General features: G+C 43.8%; 1 protein-coding gene across 1 annotated transcript in view; it reads right to left on the bottom strand.

The window, feature by feature from the left end:
* LOC138286373 (scavenger receptor cysteine-rich type 1 protein M130-like) overlaps positions 1–25,188 on the bottom strand; it is a 793,269-nt gene that overhangs the window by 376,231 nt on the left and 391,850 nt on the right. The window contains exon 8 of the mRNA XM_069226532.1: positions 6,420–6,543. Coding sequence (XP_069082633.1) covers positions 6,420–6,543 — 124 coding nt within the window. The remainder of the gene's footprint in view (positions 1–6,419; positions 6,544–25,188) is intronic.

Genomic DNA, 25,188 nt, shown 5'->3' with positions numbered 1-25,188 from the left:
TAGTCAGAAACTTTACTGCCATGTAACCACCCCTCCAAGTCCTTCACTGAACAGTCAACAAAGTCTATCCAGTCTTGTGAGGACTCTTTTCTGGTGTCTGTGAACTTAATCCTGTATTGTTCAGTGGTTAAGCCAAATCCATCCAAGAGTGCATCCTTCAAAACTGCAAAATTATTGGCATCACTTTCTCTAACAGTAAGGAGCTTATCCCTACCCTTTCCATTGAAAGATAGCCATAGAATAGCAGCCCACTACCTGTGAGGGAACCCCTGTACCATACAGGCCCTCTCAAGTGCAGCAAACCACTTGTTAATGTCATCCCCCTCCTTGTAAGGGAGAACTATCTTGTGCAGATTCCTGGAATCATGCTCTCTCACAGGATTGCTATCAGGAATACTGCTGCTGCCACCATGGGGTCCAAACCCCAACCTCTGTCTCTCCTTCTCCAGATCTAGGGATTCCCTGTCTAGAGCCAGCTGTTGCTGTTTAAGCTTCAGTCTCGTCTCTTCCACTCTCAACTTGTTGAGTTCCCTTTCTAACATTTTGTCTTCAGGGTGGGTGGGTTGGGAATGCTTGGATACTGAGGATATGTTGGAATTAACAGAGGGAGACCGCTCCATAACAGCTTGCGCTCTAACAATCTGGCCTTCAGGAACAAAAACATCCCTACTATGATGAGAGCTTCTATTACTACCAGCATTGCTATGTGGTCTGCTAAGGGGCAGATTTGGAAGAGAACTCTGTACACCTCCCTCAAGGGGCTCCCCTGAGTCAGAGTGTGAGCTATCTACTAACTTCTCAGATGAAGGGCCACCCTGGGCCTTATCATTCTCAATGAGCATGTTAAACAGAAATTCTCTAGAAGGGTTCTTTCCTACCACTAAACCTCTATCAATGCAGAGACTCCTTAGGCTCTTAAAGTTAAGATTGTCATCTGTTGTATTGACCATTTTAAGAGAAGTTCCTACATCAGACATGATAGAAGAAGGTCTAGGGACAGTGAGAAGAGAAAAAAGTGTCAGGACTTTTTAAAGAACAGAAAAAAAAACTTTTTCAAACTTTTAGAAAGTGTAGGAGTAATTTTCAGCACTTAGCAGAAAGTGTAAGAGAAGAAAAGCAAAACTTTTTGGTTAGGTGTACATACACTGAAATTGTTTTGTATATTTTTCTCTTATGAAAAGTAAAAAATGACAAAGTGGTAAGTAGTTACAAGTACTTATCCCACCAGTGCACAACCAATGTAGGAGGCTGGCCTGACTTGTAGTGGGTACCAAGGGGTACTTACACTCTGTACCAGGTCCAGTTATCCCTTATTCGTGTAGAAGAGGTGTTTCTAGCAGCTTAGGCTGATAGAAGGTAGCTATAGCAGAGCAGCTTCGGCTGAACAAGGAGACATGCAAAGCTCCTACTATACCACTGGTGTCATATGCACAGTATCATAAGAAAACACAATACACAGATATACTAAAAATAAAGGTACTTTATTTTTATGACAATATGCCAAAAGTATCTCAGTGAGTACCCTCAGTATGAGGATGCCAAATATACACAAGATATATTTACACAATACCAAAAATATGCAGTAATAGCAAAAGGAAGTAATGCAAGCAGTGTAAAGTTACAATAGATTGCAATAGGAGCACATAGGTATAGATGCAACACAAACCATATACTCCAAAAGTGGAATGCGAACCACGAATGGACCCCAAACCTATGTGAGCTTGTAGAGGGTCGATGGGACTGGAAGAAAACAGTGAGGGTTAGAAAAATAGCCCACCCCAAGACCCTGTAAGATAGGTGTAAAGTGCACCTACAACCCCCAGAGAGCACAGAAGTCGTGATAGGGGAATTCTGCAAGGAAAACCAACACCAGCGAAGCAACAACAGTGGATTTCCGGACCTGAGTCCAAGAGTCGCGACAGTGTCGAGAGTGGGCAGATGCCCAGGAAATGCCAGCTGGGGGTGCAAGGAAGCTGCTACCAGATGGAAGAAGCTTGAACTTTTGCAAGACCAAAGAGGACTAGGAGCTTCTTCTTTGGAGGAAGGATGTCCCACGTCGTGAAGAAACTTGCAGAGGTATTCCCACGCAGAAAGACCGCAAACAAGCCTTGCTAGCTGCAAGGGTCGCAGTTAGGGTTTTTGGATGCTGCTGTGGCCCAGGAGTGACCAGGATGTCGCCACTTGGATGAGGAGACAGAAGGGGTACCCTGCAAGTCAGGGAGCCCTCACAGAAGCAGGCAGCACCCACAGAAGTACCTGAACAGGCACTTAGAAGAAAAGTGAACCGGAGTCTACCTGAAGTCACAAATGGGAGTCCCACAACGCCGGAGGACAACTCAGAAGGTTGTGCACTGCAGGTTAGAGTGTCGGGGACCCAGGCTTGGCTGTGCAGGAAGGAAATCCTGGAAGAGGGCACAGGAGCCGGAGCAGCTGCAAATCACGCGGTACCCAGCAATGCAGTCTAGCGTGGGGAGGCAAGGACTTACCTCCACCAAACTTGGACTGAAGAGTCACTGGACTGTGGGAGTCACTTGGACAGAGTTGCTGAGTTCCAGGGACCACACTCGTCATGCTGAGAGGGGACCCAGAGGACTGGTGATGCAGTCTTTTGTTGCCTGCGGTTGCAGGGGGAAGATTCCGTTGACCTACGGGAGATTTCTTCAGAGCTTCTGGTGCAGAGAGGAGGCAGGCTACCCCCAGAGCATGCACCACCTGGAAACAGTCGAGAAAGCCGGCAGGATGAAGCGATACAAGGTTGCTAGTAGTCGTCTTGCTACTTTGTTGTGGTTTTGCAGGCGTCCTGAGCAGTCAGCGGTCGATCCTTTGGCAGATGGTGAAGAGGGAGATGCAGAGGAACTCTGGTGAGCTCTTGCATTCGTTATATGAAGAATTCCCCAAAGCCGAGACCCTAAATATCCAGAAAAGGAGGTTTGGCTACCTAGGAAGGAGGATAGGCTAGTAAGAAAGGTAAGAGCCTATCAGAAGGAGTCTCTGACATCACCTGATGGCACTGGCCACTCAGAGCAGTCCAGTGTGCCAGCAACACCTCTGTTTCCAAGATGGCAGAGGTCTGGGGCACACTGGAGGAGCTCTGGGCACCTCCCCTGGGAGGTGCAGGTTAAGGGAGTGGTCACTCCCCCTTCCTTTGTCCAGTTTCGCGCCAGAGCAGGGCTGGGGGATCCCTAAACCGGTGTTGACTGGCTTATGCAGAGATGGGCAGCATCTGTGCCCATCAAAGCATTTCCAGAGGCTGGGGGAGGCTACTCCTCCCCAGCCCTCACACCTATTTCCAAAGGGAGAGGGTGTTACACCCTCTCTCAGAGGAAATCCTTTGTTCTGCCTTCCTGGGCCAGGGCAGCCTGGACCCCAGGGGGGCAGAAACCTGTCTGAGGGGTTGGCAGCAGCACCATCTGCAGTGGAGACCCCGGAAAGGCAGTTTGGCAGTACCCGGGTTCTGTGCTAGAGACCCGGGGGATTATGGAATTGTCTCCCCAATGCCAGAATGGCATTTGGGTGACAATTCCATGATCTTAGACATGTTACATGGCCATGTTCAGAGTTACCATTGTGAAGCTATACATAGGTAGTGACCTATGTATAGTGCACGCGTGAAATGGTGTCCTGCACTCACAAAGTCCGGGGAATTTGCCCTGAACGATGTAGGGGCACCTTGGCTAGTGCCAGGGTGCCCTTACACTAAGTAACTTTGCACCCAACCTTCACCAGGTGAAGGTTAGACATATAGGTGACTTATAAGTTACTTAAGTGCAGTGGTAAATGGCTGTGAAATAACGTGGACGTTATTTCACTCAGGCTGCACTGGCAGGCCTGTGTAAGATTTGTCAGATTTCCCTATGGGTGGCACAAGAAATGCTGCAGCCCATAGGGATCTCCTGGAACCCCAATACCCTGGGTACCTCAGTACCATATACTAGGGAATTATATGGGTGTACCAGTATGCCAATGTGAATTGGTGAAATTGGTCACTAGTCTGTTAGTGACAATTTGGAAAGCAGAGAGAGCATAACCACTGAGGTTCTGGTTAGCAGAGCCTCAGTGAGACAGTTAGGCATCACACAGGGAACACATACATATAGGTCACAAACTTATGAGCACTGTGGTCCTGGCTAGCAGGGTCCCAGTGACACATAACAAACATACTGACAACATAGGGTTTTCACTATGAGCACTGGGCCCTGGCTAGCAGGAACCCAGTAAGACAGTGAAAACACCCTGACATATAGTCACAAACAGGCCAAAAGTGGGGGTAACAAGGCTAGAAAGAGGCTACTTTCTCACAGTAGGTAGCCAATCCCCCTCTCAGGGTTATTTAGGGTCTCTCCTCTGGGTGTTTCCTTAGATTCGGTTTGCAAGATTCCTCCAGGACTCCTCTGCATCCTTTGCTTCAGCTTCTGACCATCGGATCAACCGCAGACCGCTCCAGGAACCGCTGTAACTGCAATAAAGTATCCAGGATGACTCCTGTGACCTGCAACTGCAGCTCCAGCCAGCATTTGCAACAGTTTTCAAGGTGTGCACGCTCTGAGAACTACCTGTCTTCACCCTGCACCAGAAGAACCAAAGGAATATCCCATGGAGTGACGGAATCACTTCCCTGCTTCTGCAGGCACCCTTCTGCAACTACAACCAGTATTCTAGGACTCCTCTCCTGACAACGAGCGTGCTCCCTGGAACAAAGGTGGTAGACTGAAGTGACCCAGAGTCCAGTCCTCCTGCTACGCCTGCGAGGCCCTCATGATGCATTATTGCCAAAACTTGCTCCTTCCATGTTTTTAGTTGTGGGGAGGAGGTGGGGGTCCACCGCCAGTCCTCTGTACGGCAATCTGGTGTCTGGATACCACGGAATGCACCTTCCCCCGTAGGTCGTTCCATCTCTTCCTGATGTCATCCCGTGTTCTTGGATGCTGTCCCACTGCGTTGACCCTGTCGACGATTCTCCGCCATAGCTCCATCTTCCTAGCAATGGATTTCTGCTGCACCTGTGATCCGAATAGCTGTGGCTCTACCCGGACGATTTCCTCCACCATGACCCTGAGCTCCTCCTCAGAAATCCTGGGGTGTCGTTGAGGTGCCATGATGTGGTGTGGGTGATGTGTGAAGTGGTGTTGGTTGTGATGTGTTAGGGGATGTGTTGGTGTGTGTTGTTTGAGGTGCGTGGATGTTGTGTAAGTGATGGTGTTATGTGTCTGTGGGTGCTGGTGTTGTTTTAGGTAGTGTCTCTCTCTGGCCTTCTTTAAAAAAATTGGTAGTAAGGGTTTGTGGGTGATGTGGGTGTGTGTTATATTGGATTGGGTGTGTGGGACCGGTGTGTGTATGTGTATCAGGTGTGTGTATTTCAAATTGTCCAATGTGGTTGTGTTTTGTAAATGTGTGTGTATTTTGAGCACGGCTATGTGTACCGCCAATGGAATACCGCGGTTGAAAGACCGCCGCATTGATTCGTGGTTCGTGATACTGTGGGCGTATCCCTGTTGGCGTGACAGTGGAGGTTTTGTTATCGCCAGTTTATCACTGACCTTTGGTGTGGCGGACTTGTGTGGGTGTCTGTATTGTGGCGGATTCCGAGCTGTGGGTCGTAATACCTGTAGCGTAATTCCATGGCCGCTGCGGTATGTTGGCGGTCTTCTGCACGGCAAAAAGCGGGATTTACCACCAGGGGTGTAATGAGGGCCAATGTGTGTACCATCTATGGGGGTCATTACAACATTGGCGGGCGGCTACCTCAACAAAACCAAGTTTCCGCCCGCCGGCCCAACGGGGATGTGGGCCGCAACATGGGAGCCGGCTCCAAATGGAGCCGGCGGTGTTGCGGCCGTGCGACGGGTGCCCCGCGACTCCCCTTACCGCCAGCCTTTTCCTGGCGGTTCAGACCGCCAGAAAAAAGGCTGGCGGTCGGGGACTCGTAATCCCCTGGGCAGCGCTGCTAGCAGCGCTGCCCTGGCGGATTACAACCTCCGGGGCCATTGTGGTGGAAAACCGCTGGCCCTGGCGGTGCGACCGCGGCGCTACCGCCGCGGTCGTAATATGCCAGGAAGCACCGCCAGCCTGTTGGTGGTGATTCCGTCGAAACAGCCCTGGCGGTCTTGGACCGCCAGGGTTGTAATGACCCCCTATGTCCCCTAACACATGAGGGACATGTACAAAATCGTAGAAGGCACTTTTAACAGTGGCTGAATCAGCACGTTGGGGGAACCTGGTGTAGCAGGGAAGATGTCTCAACAGGGCAAACAGTACATCCCTCAAAACGTTACTGAATATCGGCTGAAACATCATTGCTGCCAAGTCCACTGTCATCTAAAATGACCTTGTGGCAAGAGAGTGGAGGACTGACAACACCTGCACTGTGGAAGGGATGGCATTGGGATGATGGGCAATAGATCAGGCTCCAACTGGGTCACCAACTCCCTGATGGCCTGACGGTTCAGGTGATATGTCTGAATGACCTGTCGCTCCTCCAGGGTGGCAAGGTCCACTAGGGCCTGGTACACCGGAACATGTCTGATCCTCAACATTGCACCGTATCTGGGAATAGGAGGGGGAGAATTCTGAAAAAAATGCATTGACTGTGTGGACACAGTAAAGCTGTGTATAAGTAACAATTTTCACGTCTGATGCAGCTAACATTCAGCCCTGTAGTGTTATTTGCGTGTTGATCACTGATTTTGTGTCACACCGCTTTGCACCTGGCTTAGCTGCCTATTGACACTTTAGTGGTCACTGGTTATAGACTCCATTTTGTATTCAGCCTAGACTCCATTTTGTGTTCAGCTTAGCTTCACCGCCACGTTAAAGTATTTTTCAGTACAAACATGTTATGCAACATGTTTTTCACTTCTGCGTGTTTTCCCTCTCACCAAAGAGCTAGGACTGGTACATAGTATGTAATAGGTAAGCAGTCAGTACGATAAGACCGAACCAAGCTGGTGTTTATCATAGGCAAGGGAACGATTTTAATTTGGGAGGGGTGCTTTGGAATGGTGGCCAGCTCCTGACGCATTCCTTTCAAAGTTTACCTAAACTAGCCAGCATTTTTTAATATTTCTTTCTGAGAGAAGGGGTTCTTCTAGAAGGCCGTTTCCATGGTTGTTTAAGATATAAAAAGTTGGCCCTGCTCAGGAGCGATTAATTCCGAGACCTCGGTCAGGATTGGAATCAAATTCCTGACATTTGTCCCGTGAGGGTGAGGATCTTTTTCTCGCAGTTGAACGGGGTCATCTTCTTGCTGGCATGAGAAAGATAAAGCATTTGACAGGCCCTACGGTGATGAATTTGTATTAATTATTTTCTTTGCATTGTATATGAATATATATCTTCATATCAACATAAGCGTTTGTATCCTTGCATGTATATATTTGCTGTTTATAGATTGAAGATTTTTTATACATGGTCTTACGTTGTTGTTGCACATTTTGAAAGTACACTTTTTACTATTCAAACCTTCCTTCACGTACCTTGCAAAAAGCTATAATAAATGTCTTCTTCAGATTAAGAAGTGCATTCCAGAGAATCTTTGTGACTCCTTTCAGGGTGTATATCTTGGCTCAGTCAGAAGTAAAGCAAAACAAGCCCCTATTCACAACATACACGTAGAATGGCAGCCGTCTGTCCTGCATACACAGGACAGATGAAAGTGACCTAATCCCACCTGTGTTAGACGTCATGGTGGTAGGCCGTTGCAACCGCCATGCAGCTCCTCATTGGATAACATGGTTGTCTATGGTAGACTGGAGCCAATGCGATCATCACCAGCGGTGATGGTGAAGTCAGCGACTGACATAACCGCCATTTCCTGTGGCAATGATCACTGGACTCCTGACACTCCTGCACACAAAACCTCCACTGCATGTACTGCTGTGTTCTGACTCTGGTAGCTGAGATGCCACGTCCTGCAAGTGATAGGGCCCCAGCCTTCTCCCAAGAGGAACTAGAGAAGCTTGTGGATGGGGTCCTACCCCTGTATGGACAATTGTATGGGACACCAGAGCAGGAGGTGAGTCTATTGTCACCGTCCTGCCTAACAGCGATGTGTATGTAAGGCATTGGGACGTGGCAGATAGAGTGGATGCATGGAAATAGGTGAGGACTATGACTGTCACAGACACGTGTGTGTTGCCATAAGATGTGTGAGATGTGTGTTGTCCACTGCTGTCCCTGAGACGCCACTCTACATGACTTTATCCTTCTGTCTGTGTCACCCATGCAGGTCAGCACTCATCAGAAGAAGGGGATTTGGCAGGCCTTCGCCAAGCAAGTGCGAACCCTGGGGGTCCATGCCTGGTGGAGCACCAACTGCAGAAAGAGTTGGGAGGACTTGAGACGCTGGGCCCAGAAGACCGCGGAGGCCCAGCGGGGGATGTCTTCCCAACGAGGGGGTGGTGCCCATATAACCCTGCCCCCCTAATAGCCTGCATTCTGGCGATGGCCTACCCTGAGGCGGATGGGCACTTGAGGGCAGCACAGCAGCCACAAGGGGGTAAATGCACACTCTCACCTTGTTAATGTGTTGCTTATGTGCTTTTGGGCTGTGGGCTAGTGGGAAGCTGTAGCATAGGTACTGTAGTATAGATGCCTGTCCACTATGGGTCTCAGTCACCCTGCCAGGATTTATATCACAGATGTGTGCCCGTTCCATTCAGTTAGTGACTTATGAGGGCAAGTACATCCAATGCGTAATGTATTTGGTCACTCACAAACAAGTTTTGGTAGCCAGCGCCTGTCAACGTCATCAGTTCAACTGAGGTGTCAGGGCATTGTCATCTGTGTTTTTTACCAGCACTGTGACAGTTGAGATGAGTCCTCATTCTGCTGCCCTGTACTGTATGTGTAGTCAGGCATAGTGGGGAAAGATGTCAGTGTTGTAGATGTCACTGGCTTAGTGGGCATGCTACCTACCCATGCATGATTCAGGCTCTGATTCCCTAAACGACCATGTGGAGTTGGCAAGTACTGGACATGTGTGACTAGTGTGAGTCACATCATGTAAATGTGTACAATTGTAGCACCATCAGCAGTGCAGATCAGCATAGCTGTAGTTTGGCCCATGGAGTCCCACTGTTGTAGTATGTATAAGTGAGGGCATGGTTTAGCATGGCATGGCAGCAGATGATGATGTTGTTACACTATGTGACTGTAGTGCTGGCATTAACCCATTGCACCCTTTCTCTTTCTCCCACCGTCCTTCCTTCCCTCTACTCCTCTGTTTTTGTGTGCATCAGCATCATGTGGCAAAGGAGAAGAGGCACCAGTGAGTGGGGAAGCTGCAGCCCATGGGACCCAGGAGGCTGACCCCAGTGGAGCCGAGGGGACCAGTGGGATGGAGGGCGAGGTAAGTGCCACGGAGGAGACAGGCTTTACCACACCATCTTCAGATTCCTCCTCCCATGGTGGTTCCCTGGCGGTAGAAGACCCATCTGGGGCCACTCCAGTGGGCATCTCCTTCACCGCAGGCACCTCTGCCCCCTCCCCAGTTAGCCCTACTGCCCTCTATGAAGAGGCTTTTGATCTTCTGAGGTCCATCTCTGTGGGAAAGTCAACCATTGTGAATGCCATCCAGGAACTGGCATTGCAGATGCAGCAGTCCAATGCGTTCCTGGAAAGCATTCACTGTGCCCTGGCTGGCCTGCGGAGATCGTTTCAGGCTCTGGCCTCCTCATTGATGGCAGCCAGTATCCCTGCTTCTGCCGTCCCTCCTCCAACTACCTTTTCCCATTTCTACATCTCTCTCCTCTCCCCCATCCAAGGCACATTCCCTGACCCACATACATCCACATCAACAGACACAGTACGCAAGGACAGACATAAGCACCACAAATGACACCACCCCCATACACACACACAACATTCAGATGCAGACATGACAAAATCCACTTCCCATACCAACTCCCCCACCACCACACCCCATACTGGCACTACACAGTGCCAGATCATGCCACAATTGTACTCACTGCCACCTTCACCACAACATTAGTCCAACACATATGCACCCCATACACCACATGCTCACTCAGCACGACTGTTAACACCCCACATGCAGCACACTCATCTTACCTGCAGACACCACCACAACATACATTCACACATCCCCTGCCAGCTCCCTGTATCTCCTCCCCCTCCTCCCACTACATCTAAAGGCCCACAGTCACCCACTCAACAGTCACACAGCACACACATGGCATCCAAGCATGCACCTGCGCCCAAATCACCGCCATGTACTCACCTCACAACCTCTCCCTCTACCTCCACTCCCATTCCTTACTCCCATGACTGACCCGTGCCCCTAAGAAACGTTTCCTACAAGAATGTTTCCAGTTCCCCACCAGTGAACTTGTCCCTCCCCCCGCCAGCACCCTGTTACCCTACCCTCACCCATGCCTTCTACCTCCCAGTCCTTCCCTGGTCATCGCCCTGCCCCTCCCCTGCCTAAGACTTCTACCCCCACCAAGTCAACTGTCACCCCTCTCAAGGCCATACCCAAAACCTCACCACCCAAATCAAAGTCCAAGCCCAAACACCCCCCTTAAGCATAAGGACCCCCCCTCCAAACCCAAACCTAAGGACCCCCTCTCCAAACCCAAACCACCACCACCCCCACCCGCCTCACCCCCAAGGTGTCTGCATGCCCCATTGTTGCCCCTGCCCAGTGGAGGCCAGCAGTTTGCAGTCAGGAGTCAAGGTGGGCCCTCATTCTATGCCCAGTGTGCAAGTGGCACAATGGAGTATTTGGGCTGGGCCTTGGGCCCCATTGTACTTTGTTTATTTTGTTGCTGATCATGTTTTTATATTTATATGTTTATATATACAGCACTGCACTGTTGGTGTAGATGGTAACTACCTTGTCCTGGCTTTCTTTCCACATGTATGTGTGGTGTATATGCGATTGGGCGTGTGTGAGTGTATGTATGTGTGTGTATGTGTGTGTGTGTGTGTGTGTGTGTGTCGGTATGGGTTTTTGTTTGCGTGCTTGTGTGGGCATGGCTTGCAGTGCATGTTTTATGTGTGTACTAATATCCTTCTCTCCAGTGTGTGCTAGGCGGGTGTTCTTAAGGTTAGTGTCTTAGTCACTTGGTCCTGGAGTTCAATGGCCAGCAGGAGCATTTGGAAGACTTGCAATTCATGTGCCATGGTGCCTGTGGACGTGCCTGAGTTCCTGAAGGTGAGTGTTCCCATTTGGGTGAATCATTTCCGCCAGGCTTTTCGTGGCAGTGCTACTGTCCTGAAAATACTGGCAGTGTGCAGCCTCGTAATAGGGTCGTGGTAAACAGCCTCACCGCCGGCCTGGATATGCCTGCCGCTGGCCGTGGCAGTCTATCCGCAGTGGTGGTTCGAGCAGCGACTTGGCTGAGTCCTGTTGGTTCTACCCCATGCTCATAATATGGCAGTCCACTCCAAGAAGGCCTCAGTGTTAATTTCAATTAGCATTAAAAACCTGCTTAACAAACCTTTAACTGTGTTTTCAGTGTAGAAAGTGATGCTCCCAGATAGGGTGTATGTAGCTAAAGAGAAGGCTGCTGTCTGCATAAAACATAAAACATGTACTCACTATGTCAAGTTATATATACAGTTGATAATCAATACTGTTAATCATGTACATATTTATAAAAGTATAAAATCAAACTTGTAGTGAGTTAGACACATAAGCAGCCACTTATACATTCATGGACATAAGGAGACAGTACAGATATATGTTGTAGTATGAGAGCTGTTTAGCAACTAATACAGAGGTTGCAGTATGTAGTTCTTTACAATCATAGTACAGTTTGAAATTTACATTAGTCCTATTCTAAATACAGTTTGGGCTGCTAATACGAAACCTAGGTACACAGTTTTCTTCTTGACTTGAAATTAGAAAATCTGTTTAATAAAGTTTATACACTCCATTTTCCACAGATAACTGGACCTTTAAGTAAGATGCATGTAGGCCATAGACGAGAAAATAGAAAATATAAAACAGGCCCTTCTGAGTTTCACTGAAATATGTTGGCTTTTATACCACTATGCACAGTTATATGAGCAGTTTAGTAGAGATGCAGTAGTCATATAGCTAATAATAAAAAGATAGTGTCAGTCACATATCTAGTGAAACACTGAAAGAGCCATTTCTACATGGACTAATTCAGCCAGTAACTCAGCCAGCCATACACCAAGGCACATACTAATGGATACACTGACACAGCCAGGCACACCCTCATACATGCACTGAGACCCAGGCACACACTAATAAATACACTGTAACACCATGGCACACACTAAGGCATGCACTGACACACTCAGGTGTTCACTAATACATTGACTGAGACACCCGAGTGCACATTATTGAATACACTGCACCACATAGGACATAGTGATCTATACACTGAGAAAGCGAGGCACATAGTAAAGTATAGACTAGGACAGAAAGACACACTGTCATGTATGTACTGAGACACTGAGGGACACGCTGATGCACAGACTGACACTTGCAGACACACTCTCCTACATATAATGACACAACTAGGAATGCAATCAGGGATGCCTCAGATACACTCAGGTAGACGCTGGTTCATGCAATGATACACCCAGATGCACACTGATCCTTTCGCAGAGAGAGTCATATATACACTTATGCATATACTGAGACGCCCAGGGTCAGATGGGTACTGTATTCAGTTTCACACCCAGACATTTGCTGATGCATACACTGAGACACCCAAGCATACAGTGATATCTACACTGCCATAGTCTGGCACACACTAATGCATACATTGATGCACCAAGTCACACACTAGTGCTCACATTGACATAGCTATGTACACACACTGAGCCACCCAGGCCCACAATAATGTATACTCTAGCATACCCACACTCACACTGATGCATACACTGAGACACTGCGGCACACACATGCATACAGTGAGACATGTAGGAGTACACTGGTGCATAAGCTAGCACTCCCAGGAACATACCGATACATAAACTGATACATACAGGCTCACACTAATGCACGCACTGAGACAGGCAGACACACAGTCATATATAGATGGGGACACCCAGAACTAAGTCATGAATTGACTGACTCACTGCAGTACACACTGATGCATAGACTGAGGCACCCAGAAACATACTGATGTAGTGTACATGTGTGTATTTACTATCAACTCAAGTTTGCATTAGAAAATGCTTAAGCTGTTTTTTTTCTGTATAGGTAAATGTATTCTTTATTTGTTTTTCCAGATATCTACTACTACCTAAATAAGAAGATTCACAATTTCTAACAAAACAGAAAGAAGAGGAAAACAGGAACAACAGTACTACCTGGTTAAAACGTACAGTAAAAACAAAATAAAATGGAAAATGTACAGAGAAAAAAACTGTTACTGGTAAGACTACTAAGGATTTTTTTTTTAAAGATATGTCATAAAATGCAAAATGAGAGGACAACGTCAATTAAAAACAGAAGCTTGAAACACACTGAGAAAGAGGAACAAATGCATGTTAGGAAAATTTGAAAACATTTATAACAAAACAGAGACTCTTAGGTAGAAACAGTTTAAGGAAATAAGAGTCAAAATGTTTCAAAACAGAATAGTTCAAAATTTTTGGAACAAGATGAACAAGTATAAGAGGAGAAGTTCTATTCTAAAGCAAACGCATCATATTGAGAATACAATTGACAAATCATTTGTTGTGAAGAGGAAACATTTTATCATAATATTGAACAGAATGAAAACACCAGATAAAACAGACATGTGCATGAGGAAAAGAACATTAAAGAAGACAAATTTTTGCAACATATTTGAAGGCAAATGGATGCGCATGTCTAGTTCAGGATTGTTTTTTAATTAAGAGAGTTATTTGAAAGAGAATACCTTAGTGCGCGCAGTTGACACAACTGGTCGATGCTATGAAGTGAAAGTTTTCCTGTAATAAAAGGAGATAGTTCGTAGGAATGTATAAGAAGTGATAGCTGAAGAACTACAAGAAAGGCGTAAACAGGCTTCTGTGTATAAGTGGAAGTGCAGTAGTATTTGTAGTATCCATCAGAAATCAATTGATAAATTGAAAACTTTCTTAAGAATGTTTTCATGGAGAAGTCTGAAACAGAAAATTAACAAGCTTCAAGAAACAAAAAATACAGTAACTTACAAGGCCATTCTTGGGATGTCTTTCAAAGAAAGCGTGCAGAAGCACTTTTCATCGCTTTAGAAGGTTAACTGTGCATCATTCAATAATGCTAAATTTGGTAAGGAGACTTTATTATGTGAACACTCCAGTTTTATATTTGGGAGATTTGAATAGATCTCTCTTTCATGGTGCTGTGACAGAGGTTGAGAAACACTTGTGAAGACAGTCAGTTCAGTTTCTTTGGTCCTGAAGAAAAGAATAGGAATAATGAAGAGGTAGTGATTGGAGGTGGAGAAGAACTGGACACAGAGATTAGTATTAACAAATTCAGAATAGAGTAAGAGAAGTTCAACGCACTATCTTCTGAGAAACCTTAGCATGTTTGTATATCATATCACCACACTCACCATTAAAAATCAAATGTGTAATGTAGTTGTATCTTCAAAAACTGAAGTAGATGGCTATGATAAGTGGCAGGATTTTGGTACATGTATACTTGTAGAAGAATGCTTTGAATTCGGCACAAAGCAAACAGTATGTGAGTATTGTTATGACAAATTAGAAAATAATAAAATGCCAGCTAGAGCAAATCATATTTGATTAGAATTGGTACCAATGCCAGGTAAACTTAATTAATGAAATGTGTATGAATCAATTTTATTACCAACTGTCCATCCATTTCAAGCAATCATTCGGAAGGAGCCAAAAACAGGGAACTGCGACCAACAGAACTACAGATAGGACTTAAGGGAAGAGTTGTGTATTTACCTCTACATTTTTAAAAACGTAATGTTGATATTGTGGGTGTTGAAAAAGATGTAGATGAGTTCCTGCCAAAAGTAAAAATAAATCTGGTAAGAAGTAGTGGATGTGAATAAAGTAAAAAAACTACAATTTATTTGAAAGAAAATGATGTTTTTTTAAATAAAAATGTTGATAATACTGTAGATGTAAGCTCTATTGAAGATTAAATATTGCAATCTAATGGATAAATAGAAAATGTGGATAAACAGAAATCAGAAGAAATCTATGAATTCTATAGTATTCATCCACTACATTCAAAATAAGTTGTTGGGGATGCTATTGATCTGTTGCAAATGAAACAAGCTAGAAGAACTCCAATGAGTGTATGGAAATAATGTTTATAGGCTTGCTGCTTTCCACAGCTATTTTCCTCAGGAGAGATGGCCACGTTGATGATCAACCTGTACAAATACCAGCAGCTGAATATAGGTCAACAAGAATATATTCAGAGGGCCCTACGCTTCGATAATGCATTCCCTTCTCAGTACTCTCTTATGCTGTCAACCATATTCTTAAAACAGGAGTTAATCTGCAAAATACTTCTGCAAGAGATTGTGTTGATACAATACAAGGCAAGGATGGAAATCTGGAGTACAACTTAATTAATTTGATGGCATGTCAATGTGGGACTAATCAATACTGGTACCTTTGTCATGGAGAACTTTTAAATAACGCTCCACAACTTAGGTCCACCTACCTGGTTTGTAACTCTTAGTTGCGCAGAGTATGCTTGGGAAGATTTACTAGAATTTCTAAGAGAAGCAAGCTCTAACATAAAAGGTATCCATTTTAAGACAGCAGGAGAACTTTGCTCCTTGGATCCTGCTAAGGTATGTATATATTTCAATGACAAGTTTCACACAATGCTGTCTTTTATATGCAATAAAACAAAGTCTAGAGAAATTGTTTGGGTTAGTCTAGGCATTTCCAACAAGACAGCAAGTTCTACGTTTCCAAACACATAGATGTGGCAAGTTTTGCCACAGAAGATGTAGATGTAAAGGAAAGTTTTATACAAGATGTTGTTTTGGCTTTCTAAGGCCAAAGTTAACAGCTTTTTATCTGTAGTGAGGCACACTGACAAGAAAATCACCAAAATCCCCAAAACAATACATAGCATATCAAAAGATCAGAGACCTTCAAATATATTAACAATTATAATCCTGTCATCTTGAAAATATGGAATGCCAATATGGACACAGAGTTTGTTGCCGACAATTCCATTGCTGTTGCTCGCTATGTCACTTCATATATCACTAAGTCAGAAAAACAGAGATGAAAGACACATGGGAGGTGATTTCTGCAGAAAAATCCCTATCAAAGAAATTATACAGTTTCAGCTTGCAAGTGCTCTCTCATATAGAAATAAGCTAAGTTGAGTGCTGTGATAGGTTGAGTTCAGCTAGCTTGTTCTCAAAGTCTAGAGGTATTGTTTGGGTTAGTCTAGGCCTTGCCAACATACGAAGCAGAGTTTTGAAATCTTACCTAGAAATTCAGTACTTCAATCAATCAATCAAGGATTTATAAAGTGCGTTACTCACCCGTTAGGGTCTCAAGGCGCTGGGGGGGGGGGGGGGGAGAAAGCTACTGGTTGAAAAGCCAAGTCTTGAGGCGTTTCCTGAATGAGAGGAGGTCTTGGGTCAGGCAGAGGTGGAGCGGTAGGGAGTTCCGGGTCTTGGCAGCTAGGTGAGAGAAGGTTCTTCCTCAGGCGGTGGTGCGGCGAATGCAGGGGATACAGGCGAGGGCGAGGTTGGCGGAGCGAAGGTTGCGGGTGGGGGTGTGAAAGGTGAGTCTGTCGTTGAGGTAGGCAAGACCTGTGATGTGGAGGGCTTTGTGTGCGTGGATGAGGATTTTGAAGGTGATCCTCTTTGATACTGGTAACCAGTGTAGGTCTCTGAGGTGGGGTGAGATGTGGTCGCGGAGTGGGACGTCTAGAATGAGGCGGGCGGACGCGTTCTGGATTCTTTGCAACTTTGTTTGGTTAGCCAAATGTGATCCAGATAGTTCAGATATACTAAAAACAAATATGCTGGATACTTACTATCCAAGAAGAAGTCCACACCTTGTCTTTACAAAATTCTGAAACACTATTGCTACAGAAATAATGTGTCAGAACACATTGATGAAGGGAACTATGGTGTAGCTGGTTGTGATGGTTTGGCATGCAAAAGGTATCTTAATAAACCATAGAAAACTAAGGCCCTGATTTATACTTTTTGGTGCAAAACTGCACTAATGCAGTTTTGCAGCAAAATGTTTTGCACTGGCTTGCACCATTTCTGAGCACCCACCGGGCACCTTATTTATAGAATGGCGCAAGCCGGTACAAAGGGTAGGCTAGCGTCCAAAATAATGACGTTAACCGGGTGGGGCTGGCGGTATGGAAGAAGGGGGTTTTGCACCAACAAATGACGTTAGGCAGGTTAGAATAAAAAAAAAAATTACTCTAACCTGTCTAGCGCCATTTTCTGGTGCAAAGCCATTCATACCACGTGACTCCTGTCTTAGAAAAGACAGGAGTCATGCCCACCACCCCAATGGCCAGCACAGGGGACAAGGGTCCCCTGGGCATGGCCATTGCACCCAGTGCCATGAAGGGGGACCCATTTCCTGGACCACATTGGTACTTAAAAAAAAGAAAATACTTACCTGTACTCACCTATACTTACCTGGGATGGGGTCCCCCATCCTCCGCTGTCCCTCTGGTGTAGGTGGGGGTGTCCCTGGGGCCTCAGAAGGGCACCTGCTGGCTTATTCCATGGTGTTCCACCATGGAAATACTGTAGGCCCACAGGTCCCCTAACGCCCACCTTGACCCAGGCGTTGAAATGGTGCAAAGCAAGCTTTACACCATTATTTGACCCCTCTTCCCCTGTGCGTGATTTTAGCACAGGAGTATAAATATGGCGCTAAGGCCATAGAGTCATTTTTTGAACACAGGAACGCCTACTTTGCATCTCATTGACGCAAAGTAGCTGTCCATGTCCAAAAAATTACTTTAACTCCATAAATTTGGCGCTAGACGGGTCTAGCGCTAAAGTATTAATATGGAGTTAGTTTTGCACCGAATTTGCATAAAACAAATGGCGCAAATTCACAGCAAAACAAGCATAAATATGCCCCTCAGTGTCAAACTGCTAAGAAAAATAATTTTTCTACTTCGCACTTCTCCAACTATTCAAACCTTGGTGATCTGAATCAGAGTTACTTGAACAATTTGACTGCAATGAAGACTCTTTCATTGTTGTAAAAGGCAGTATGCAATGTTCAATACTTCCTAACTACCTGAAAATGTTAAATGAAGAAATTCAACAAAAATAAACAATTGCTAGTAGGAAAGCAAAGGAAAGTTCACAAAGTAGTCAGAGCTCTGCATCTCTCAAATTAGATCCTCTTGGACAACCAATAATAGAAACTGAAGCTGCCATAGTGATGAATGACATGGCATGAATGGAGACAGCAATGCCATAAGAAACAGAAGAAAATGTTTACTTGGAAGAGTTAGTGGAGCAACTCAATAATGACCAGAAAGAAATATACATAAAAGTCAAAGAAAAAATAGAGCATAGATTCCTTCATGAAAACCAGAAATGTAAATGTTCAAGCTTTAAACCAACTGTTTTGTATATCAGTGGATACGCTGGAACTGAAAAAACCTTTTAATACAAGTTTCGACCACCTATTTACAGAAGACTACATATCGTATTTTATCATGTGTAGTAACAGCCCATACGTGGCTGGTCACGACATCAAAGGAATTACCTTACATTGTCTACTTATGCTGCCTGTTAAACGCATTGATAAACTGGAATACCAAAAATTTTATGGAGAAGCTTGTCACAAAGTTTGCTAAGTTTAGAAGAAGTTGAAACTTTTAATCATCAATGTAGTGAGCATGGCCTCAAACTTAATGCTCACCTTGTACATTTAGGAAAGCAACAGATATTGAAAAAAGAGTGAGATGCCCTTTTTGGTGGACATCATGTGATTGTTTTTGGAGATTTGTTACCTCTTACTCCAGTGAAAGAACAGCCTGTATTTAAGACACTCTTACATGAAGAAACATGAAATTCTTTATGGAGTGTTGTAAATGTGAAAGTTTGGTTGAATTTTCACTACAAAGAACTACATTGAAAATGCTTCAAGCATCTGATATGCAATATGAAAATATTCTAAAAGATATCAGAGTAGGAATACTGTCAAATGAAGGACAATGTTTGTAAGAAACCCAAATTATAAAGAATATATTTGCTTCAAAAACATCTGCAGTGCAGTTAATGTTTCAATTTATCCAATAAGTAAAATACATTGTGTGTCTAGTGCCTACTCTTAAAGAATGTACTTCTTTCAATGAAGAACTGGAGAAAGAACAAATATTGGAATTAATATCAATTGATAAAATTGAATACGAATTAGTGACAATATTGTTGAGGGGAAATCTTTGATCAAAACTCAACTCTTTGGAAAAGTCTGTTTCAAAAACTGCAGCTCTAGAAAAGTGTGTACATGTTTGTAAGAACTATAGGGTGATTTTGCAGCATAACTTAAAGATTGAAAAAGGATTGGTTAAGGGAGCTATGGGTAAAATAATTGCTTTCCTTTTGTATCCAAACAGAAATGAGGTTCAATGGGGGGCGGAGTCTGGTTGTCGCCTGAAATGGCCACCTCAATGTAGAACTCCAAGACTCGAAGGAAGGATTACCTAAACAGCTGTAAAAAAGCCTGAATGAAAGGCAATATGAATGAGATAACAACAACATAACTCAGAAGTTATTTCCCAGGTGAGAGATGACAGGTAAACTGCGTTCTTAATTGAAGCCTTGAAGCCTGGCTACAAATCACCTGAACACCTTCATTCAGCTGAGAGGTCATACAAAGAACAACACTTTCTCTCAGGAAGCAGAGTCAGCTGCTGAAGAGATGAGGGGCTTACTTTGTGTTTAATCTGAGAGGCTGCTCCAGGGGAATTAAATTACTGTTGGCCTCTGGTTGAACTCTCCACACAATACAGAGAAGCCTCTGACAACTCTCAACTCTGAGGTATTGTCTCTTCATTTAACTGTTCAGACTCCATTATGTGAGCACAGGAATTTATTGTCAGCAGTGTGACTATTGTACACCATTCCCACAGCTGCGAGAGTCTGTGAAAATGACTTATTCTGTCAGGAAATGCAGCCAGTTTCTGAAGAGAGAAGTGAAATTCCCTTTCTTGAAAGTTGAAAGGCTGCTGTAAGAGAAACACATGAACTTTCTCTTCTGAGGTATTTGTCTTCATTTGACAGTTTAGACTCCCTTACGCAATTAGGTAAATGCAGGATTTCCTATCAGCAGAGGTTGTAATGCGAATTTGTATAGGCAGGCAAAAGATGTAAGATAGTTTCTGATACACTGTTTTTCAGGGACATCTGTCTGAAAGCATTCAATCATTATTTTTAGAATCCTAGGAGTCTGTGAAAAAGACTAAGGCCCATATTTAAGAAAAATGATGCACAACTGGGATAGTGTTGTTGTGTGTAATTTTTTTAACGCAAGCTAACGTGATTCCCTAGCGCCATCTGTGTGTCATATTTAAGAAATGATGCACAGTGGCGCAAATAAATGGTTATCGTAAGAAAAATGATATTAACCGATGGAACATGCGGAAGGAAATATTACGCTAATTCTTCAAAAGTGATACTAGACCATTTTGTGGCACGTAAATATGTTGAAAAACAGGTTAGTGACATTTGTTATTGCATTAGCGTCAAAACAAAATGCACAAAGAGGAAACATTGCAATTTGAAGATAAGATGGAGTTTTCCGGCCAGGAGAGAGCCCAGGGAGAGCCCAGTCACCCAAGTACCAGCCACGAGGGTCCAAAAAAGTCCCAGGAGAAGGAGGAGAGAAAGCACAAAAGTCACTTTAAGGAGGAGGAACATAACAACCTGTTCAGAGAGGTGATGGAGCACCAACACCAGCTCTTCATCACCTCCAAATAGTCAGTTGGTAGGAGAGATGTAGTATGGCAGGCAATATTAGACAAAGTCAACAGCGTGGCAGAGTTGAAGAGGACTGTCACAGAGTGCAAGAAGTGCTGGCACGATTGCAAGCGCAGAACTAAGGAGAAACCTGCCAGGAACCGAAAGGCAGCACTGCAGACTGGAGGTGGAAGTCCCGCACTACAGGAGAACCTGGATGAGCTGGAGGAGATGGTTGCAGCGGTCATCCCAGACGAACTGGTCACTGGAATCACTTGACAGGACAGCGCAAACTACCAAGAACCACCACAAATGCAGGGTAAGTTGCAGGGGGGAACTATCTGGAATTCCACAAATGGCAGAAGGGGAGGCACAATGCATGCTAAAGGTGTGCATCTGGACACATAGGCCCTGAATCAAGACGCGCCACACATGTACTGACGCTTTGGTTGTGCTATACACAACGTGGATTTAGGCCACTCACTATGGCTATACTCCACCATGTAAATATGCAGCACATTGCCTGGAAGGGACGTGAAAATAGTGTGGCTGTGCCATGACAACACCCATTGCATATTGTCTAAGCCCCTGTACCTACACAACATAGACATCAAAGACTAGGACGGAAGTCAATACGACCCCAGGGGTGGTGTCATGGTAGTATTTCTGGCCAAAATGCTTTCCTTCCTTGTTGTCGTATTGTCCTTCTCATGTGTGCTGCATCTTGCAGCACACATAGAAGTGCCACCTTAGCAAAAATAGCTTGTACATGTGAGGGAAGGGACACCTCCCTGCACATAAACAATCATCCCCTCAAGGCAGGCACCCCTGCATCGTGCTGCAACAATGCCCTTTGTTGGTGCAGGGAGATCAAATCGGTGCAGACTCAGGGGAAATTGTAGGGCTGTACCATATTCAAGTAAACATGGCAAATCCCGGAGCGTCAGGCAACACATATTGCTACTGCCCTGAGCCATGCCACTTGCAAAAAATCTGCCCTAAAGCTTGCAACATGTGGAGCACAACCCACACATGGTGAACCCACAACAACTCAGACACAACCATATGCGCCATATGAGAATGGCCACACAAAAAGAACACATACAACACATGGAGCATGTCTGTGAACATCACATGTGCAGCTGTACAAGTAGCTGGAATATCGCCATCTGACAACATAGAGGCCCAGATTAAACAGAAAATTATGGCATCATGGACCATAATTTTCAAAAGGTGGGATGCACCATATTGATAAGAATACGGCGCACCGCTGTGTTTCCCCCTGCTTCAGCGGTAAAATAGCTGATGTGCACCAATGCAGCCACCCTTGCACTATGGTGCAAGGATGGCTGCGTTGATGAGGAGATTGTTTTTGCGCAGGAAGGAACGCAAGCAGAGTCACAGAATGGTTTAAGCAAGAAAATGCCTACTTTCTAAAAGTGGCATTTTCAAACACACAAACTAAAAACCAACTTCACTAAAAGATGTATTTTAAAATTGTGAGTTCAGACTCCAAACTCCACATGTCTATCTGCTCCCAAAGGAAATCTACGCTTTAATCATATTTAAAGGCAGCCCCATGTTAACCTATGAGAGAGAGAGGCCTTGCAACAGTGAAAAATGCATTTGGCAGTATTTCACGGTCAGGACATGTACAACACATAAGTACATGTCCCACCTTTAACATACACTGCACCCTGCCCATGGGGCTACCTAGGGCCTACCTCAGGGGTTCCTTACATGTATAAAAAGGGATGGTTTAGGACTATCAAGTGGGTACACCATTCTACCTGTTGGAGGTGTCCCCTTGAGGATTGTTATATACTACACATTTTATTTTGATGTTCAGTTTTGACAGACTACTGGTCTTCCATAACTTCCTCTCTACACGGAGCTATACACGGGCCCATTCCTTCAACAGAAAACCTAGTTATATTACATGATGTTACTGATCTCCCAAATCTAACAAATCATACAAGATGATTAATGGCTATAGCACTCACTGTAGCAAACATTTGTATATTGCTGCATTGGAGAAAACCATAATGTCCTACACATGACGAATGGCTTATTGAAATGTATAAAATATTATCATATGAAAAGCTGATTTACAGATTGCAAGATAATACTGGAATTTTCATCCACGTTTGGAAACCCTTCCTAGCTAATACATATTCTATTAATCTTCATGTTTAAATGTTTTCTCCTAATTAGAAAATACAACAAAAGAAACCCTTTCTCTTTTTTTGTCTCCTTCTATCCTTATTAGGACATATGTATTATTGTTTTGAGTCATGTTGTTAATATTAAGACAGTTGACGCTTCACCGATTAAAACTGTTATTTAAATTAGGACTTACTGATCACCTATTCAACATTGTTGAATTGCAGGAATATCTCCATTTGAAATGCTATATATGTGAATTTGTATGATGTTACTATCTCAACTATCTTCTAACTACCTGTAATATATGGTTTAATATATATTGCATAATTCTTTCTTTCCAGACTTTCTTTTATAGGTCTACTTCTAAGATTTATTTCACATCTGGATGCCTTATGAATAATATCTCATACATTTCAATTATTGATATCCGTCTCATGTTTTTTGTGTTTAGAAATCTGAGAAGTTAATATTTCATAATAATTTACTATGTAGCCATAATTTGATTTATTGTTTAATTCTTTTTTTAACACATTGTTTATATATTGACATGTACTTCTCAATAAAAATATACCAAAAAAAAGAAATTAGGTTCAATATCTAGCAATTCAGTTTGATGATCTTGAAAGTGTGAAACAGATAACAAGATCTGTTGCATGTTTTTTACTTGCAAAAGACTTGTATGTCCACAGAAAGCAGTTTCCAATATCTTTAGCATATGCTGTAATAATACATAAGGTTTAAGTGTTGATGCAGCATTTCTTAATATGGACAGCACTGCATTCAAGGAAGGTAGGTCATATGCAGCATTGTCTCAGGTTAGAACCTTGTCTGGTTTGTATCTAATAGAGTTCGATGAGGGTTAAGTAAAAGCTGATTCTACTTGTAAACTGGAATACAACCGTCGGGGAAGCCTATATGCCTCACATCTAGGACAGTACTGAGTTTACAAAAAGACTACAATCTTAACATAATTAAAGATTTCAAAGAATGAGACTGATGTTCCTGGGAAAAAGAGGATAAAAAGAGAAGAAAGAAGTATTGGTGAAAAAGAATACCACAAATGCTGGTGAAATTGCAGGTTACCCGTTGTCAAACATCTCTAGAGTCAACTGCTATGCCAATGCAGCAATCAGTGCACTATTCTCTTTACCTACTATGGTTAATGAAATTAAACAGAAAAAGGATTGTGATCTACATTATTTAGCTTGTTAGAATATCTGTGCAGTGATAGAACAAAAATGCATCCTGCATCTTCTATGAGAGAGCTTGCAGATCTGTGCACTGGATCAGTATATTTCACTCAAAAGACTTGAGAAAGTGCAGAAAGTGAGAAAGTGCAGAAGAATCTTTGATGGTCCTTCTAGATATTTCAGAAGAAGAGATGGCATCTATTGAGGAACTATTTGGACTAAGTTACTCATGGCCGCATGATTGTGAAAATTGTTCCTTTTCTTCAAAAACAGAAATAGATTCAGAATGATTTATCTACCTAACTCTACCAGACTGTAAAACTGTCAGTTTTTCCAAACTGCTTAAAGAATCATAGAATAATACCAGCACAAAGTCTAACCTTCTATCAACTTTGAACATCAGAAGAAGTGCAAATATATATATATGATGCAAAGCAGACGGAACTAAATTGGAAACTGACAGTACAAATTTTAAAGCTGGACAAACCTCTATTTCTGGAAATGCATATACTTGCAAAGCCATTATTTTCCATGACGGAGTAAGTGTTACATCTGGACATTCTACAGTCTACATACAAAGTACAACTGGAGGGACAGGGTGCAATGATAGCAAACATACATTTAAACAGAGATTACCATATAAATTATCACATTCTTACTGTCTGTTCTTTGAACCAAAGTTCTAAGGATGATTAATACTGGAGAAATGGAATACCACACTTCTGGGACTTTTAATACAAGTTAACATCATCATATGGCCTACCAAGGGTGATGCCTTCATGAAGGATTCCAAATCTTGAAATCTATTTACTCTTGCAAGGAAACAACCAAGATAGCACTAAATTGTAAAGACAGATGCCAATGTATAAACCAGGACAAAGATCTTAAGAAATTAATACTGTCTGGGACTTTAAATAAAACAAAATAAGACATCACATGGCCTAGCAATG

The sequence above is a fragment of the Pleurodeles waltl genome, chromosome 3_2, assembly GCF_031143425.1.
Source record: "Pleurodeles waltl isolate 20211129_DDA chromosome 3_2, aPleWal1.hap1.20221129, whole genome shotgun sequence".
NCBI lineage: Eukaryota > Metazoa > Chordata > Amphibia > Caudata > Salamandridae > Pleurodeles > Pleurodeles waltl.
The sequence above is the reverse complement of the archived record's forward strand: the minus strand, read 5'-3'. Positions and strand labels throughout refer to the sequence as shown.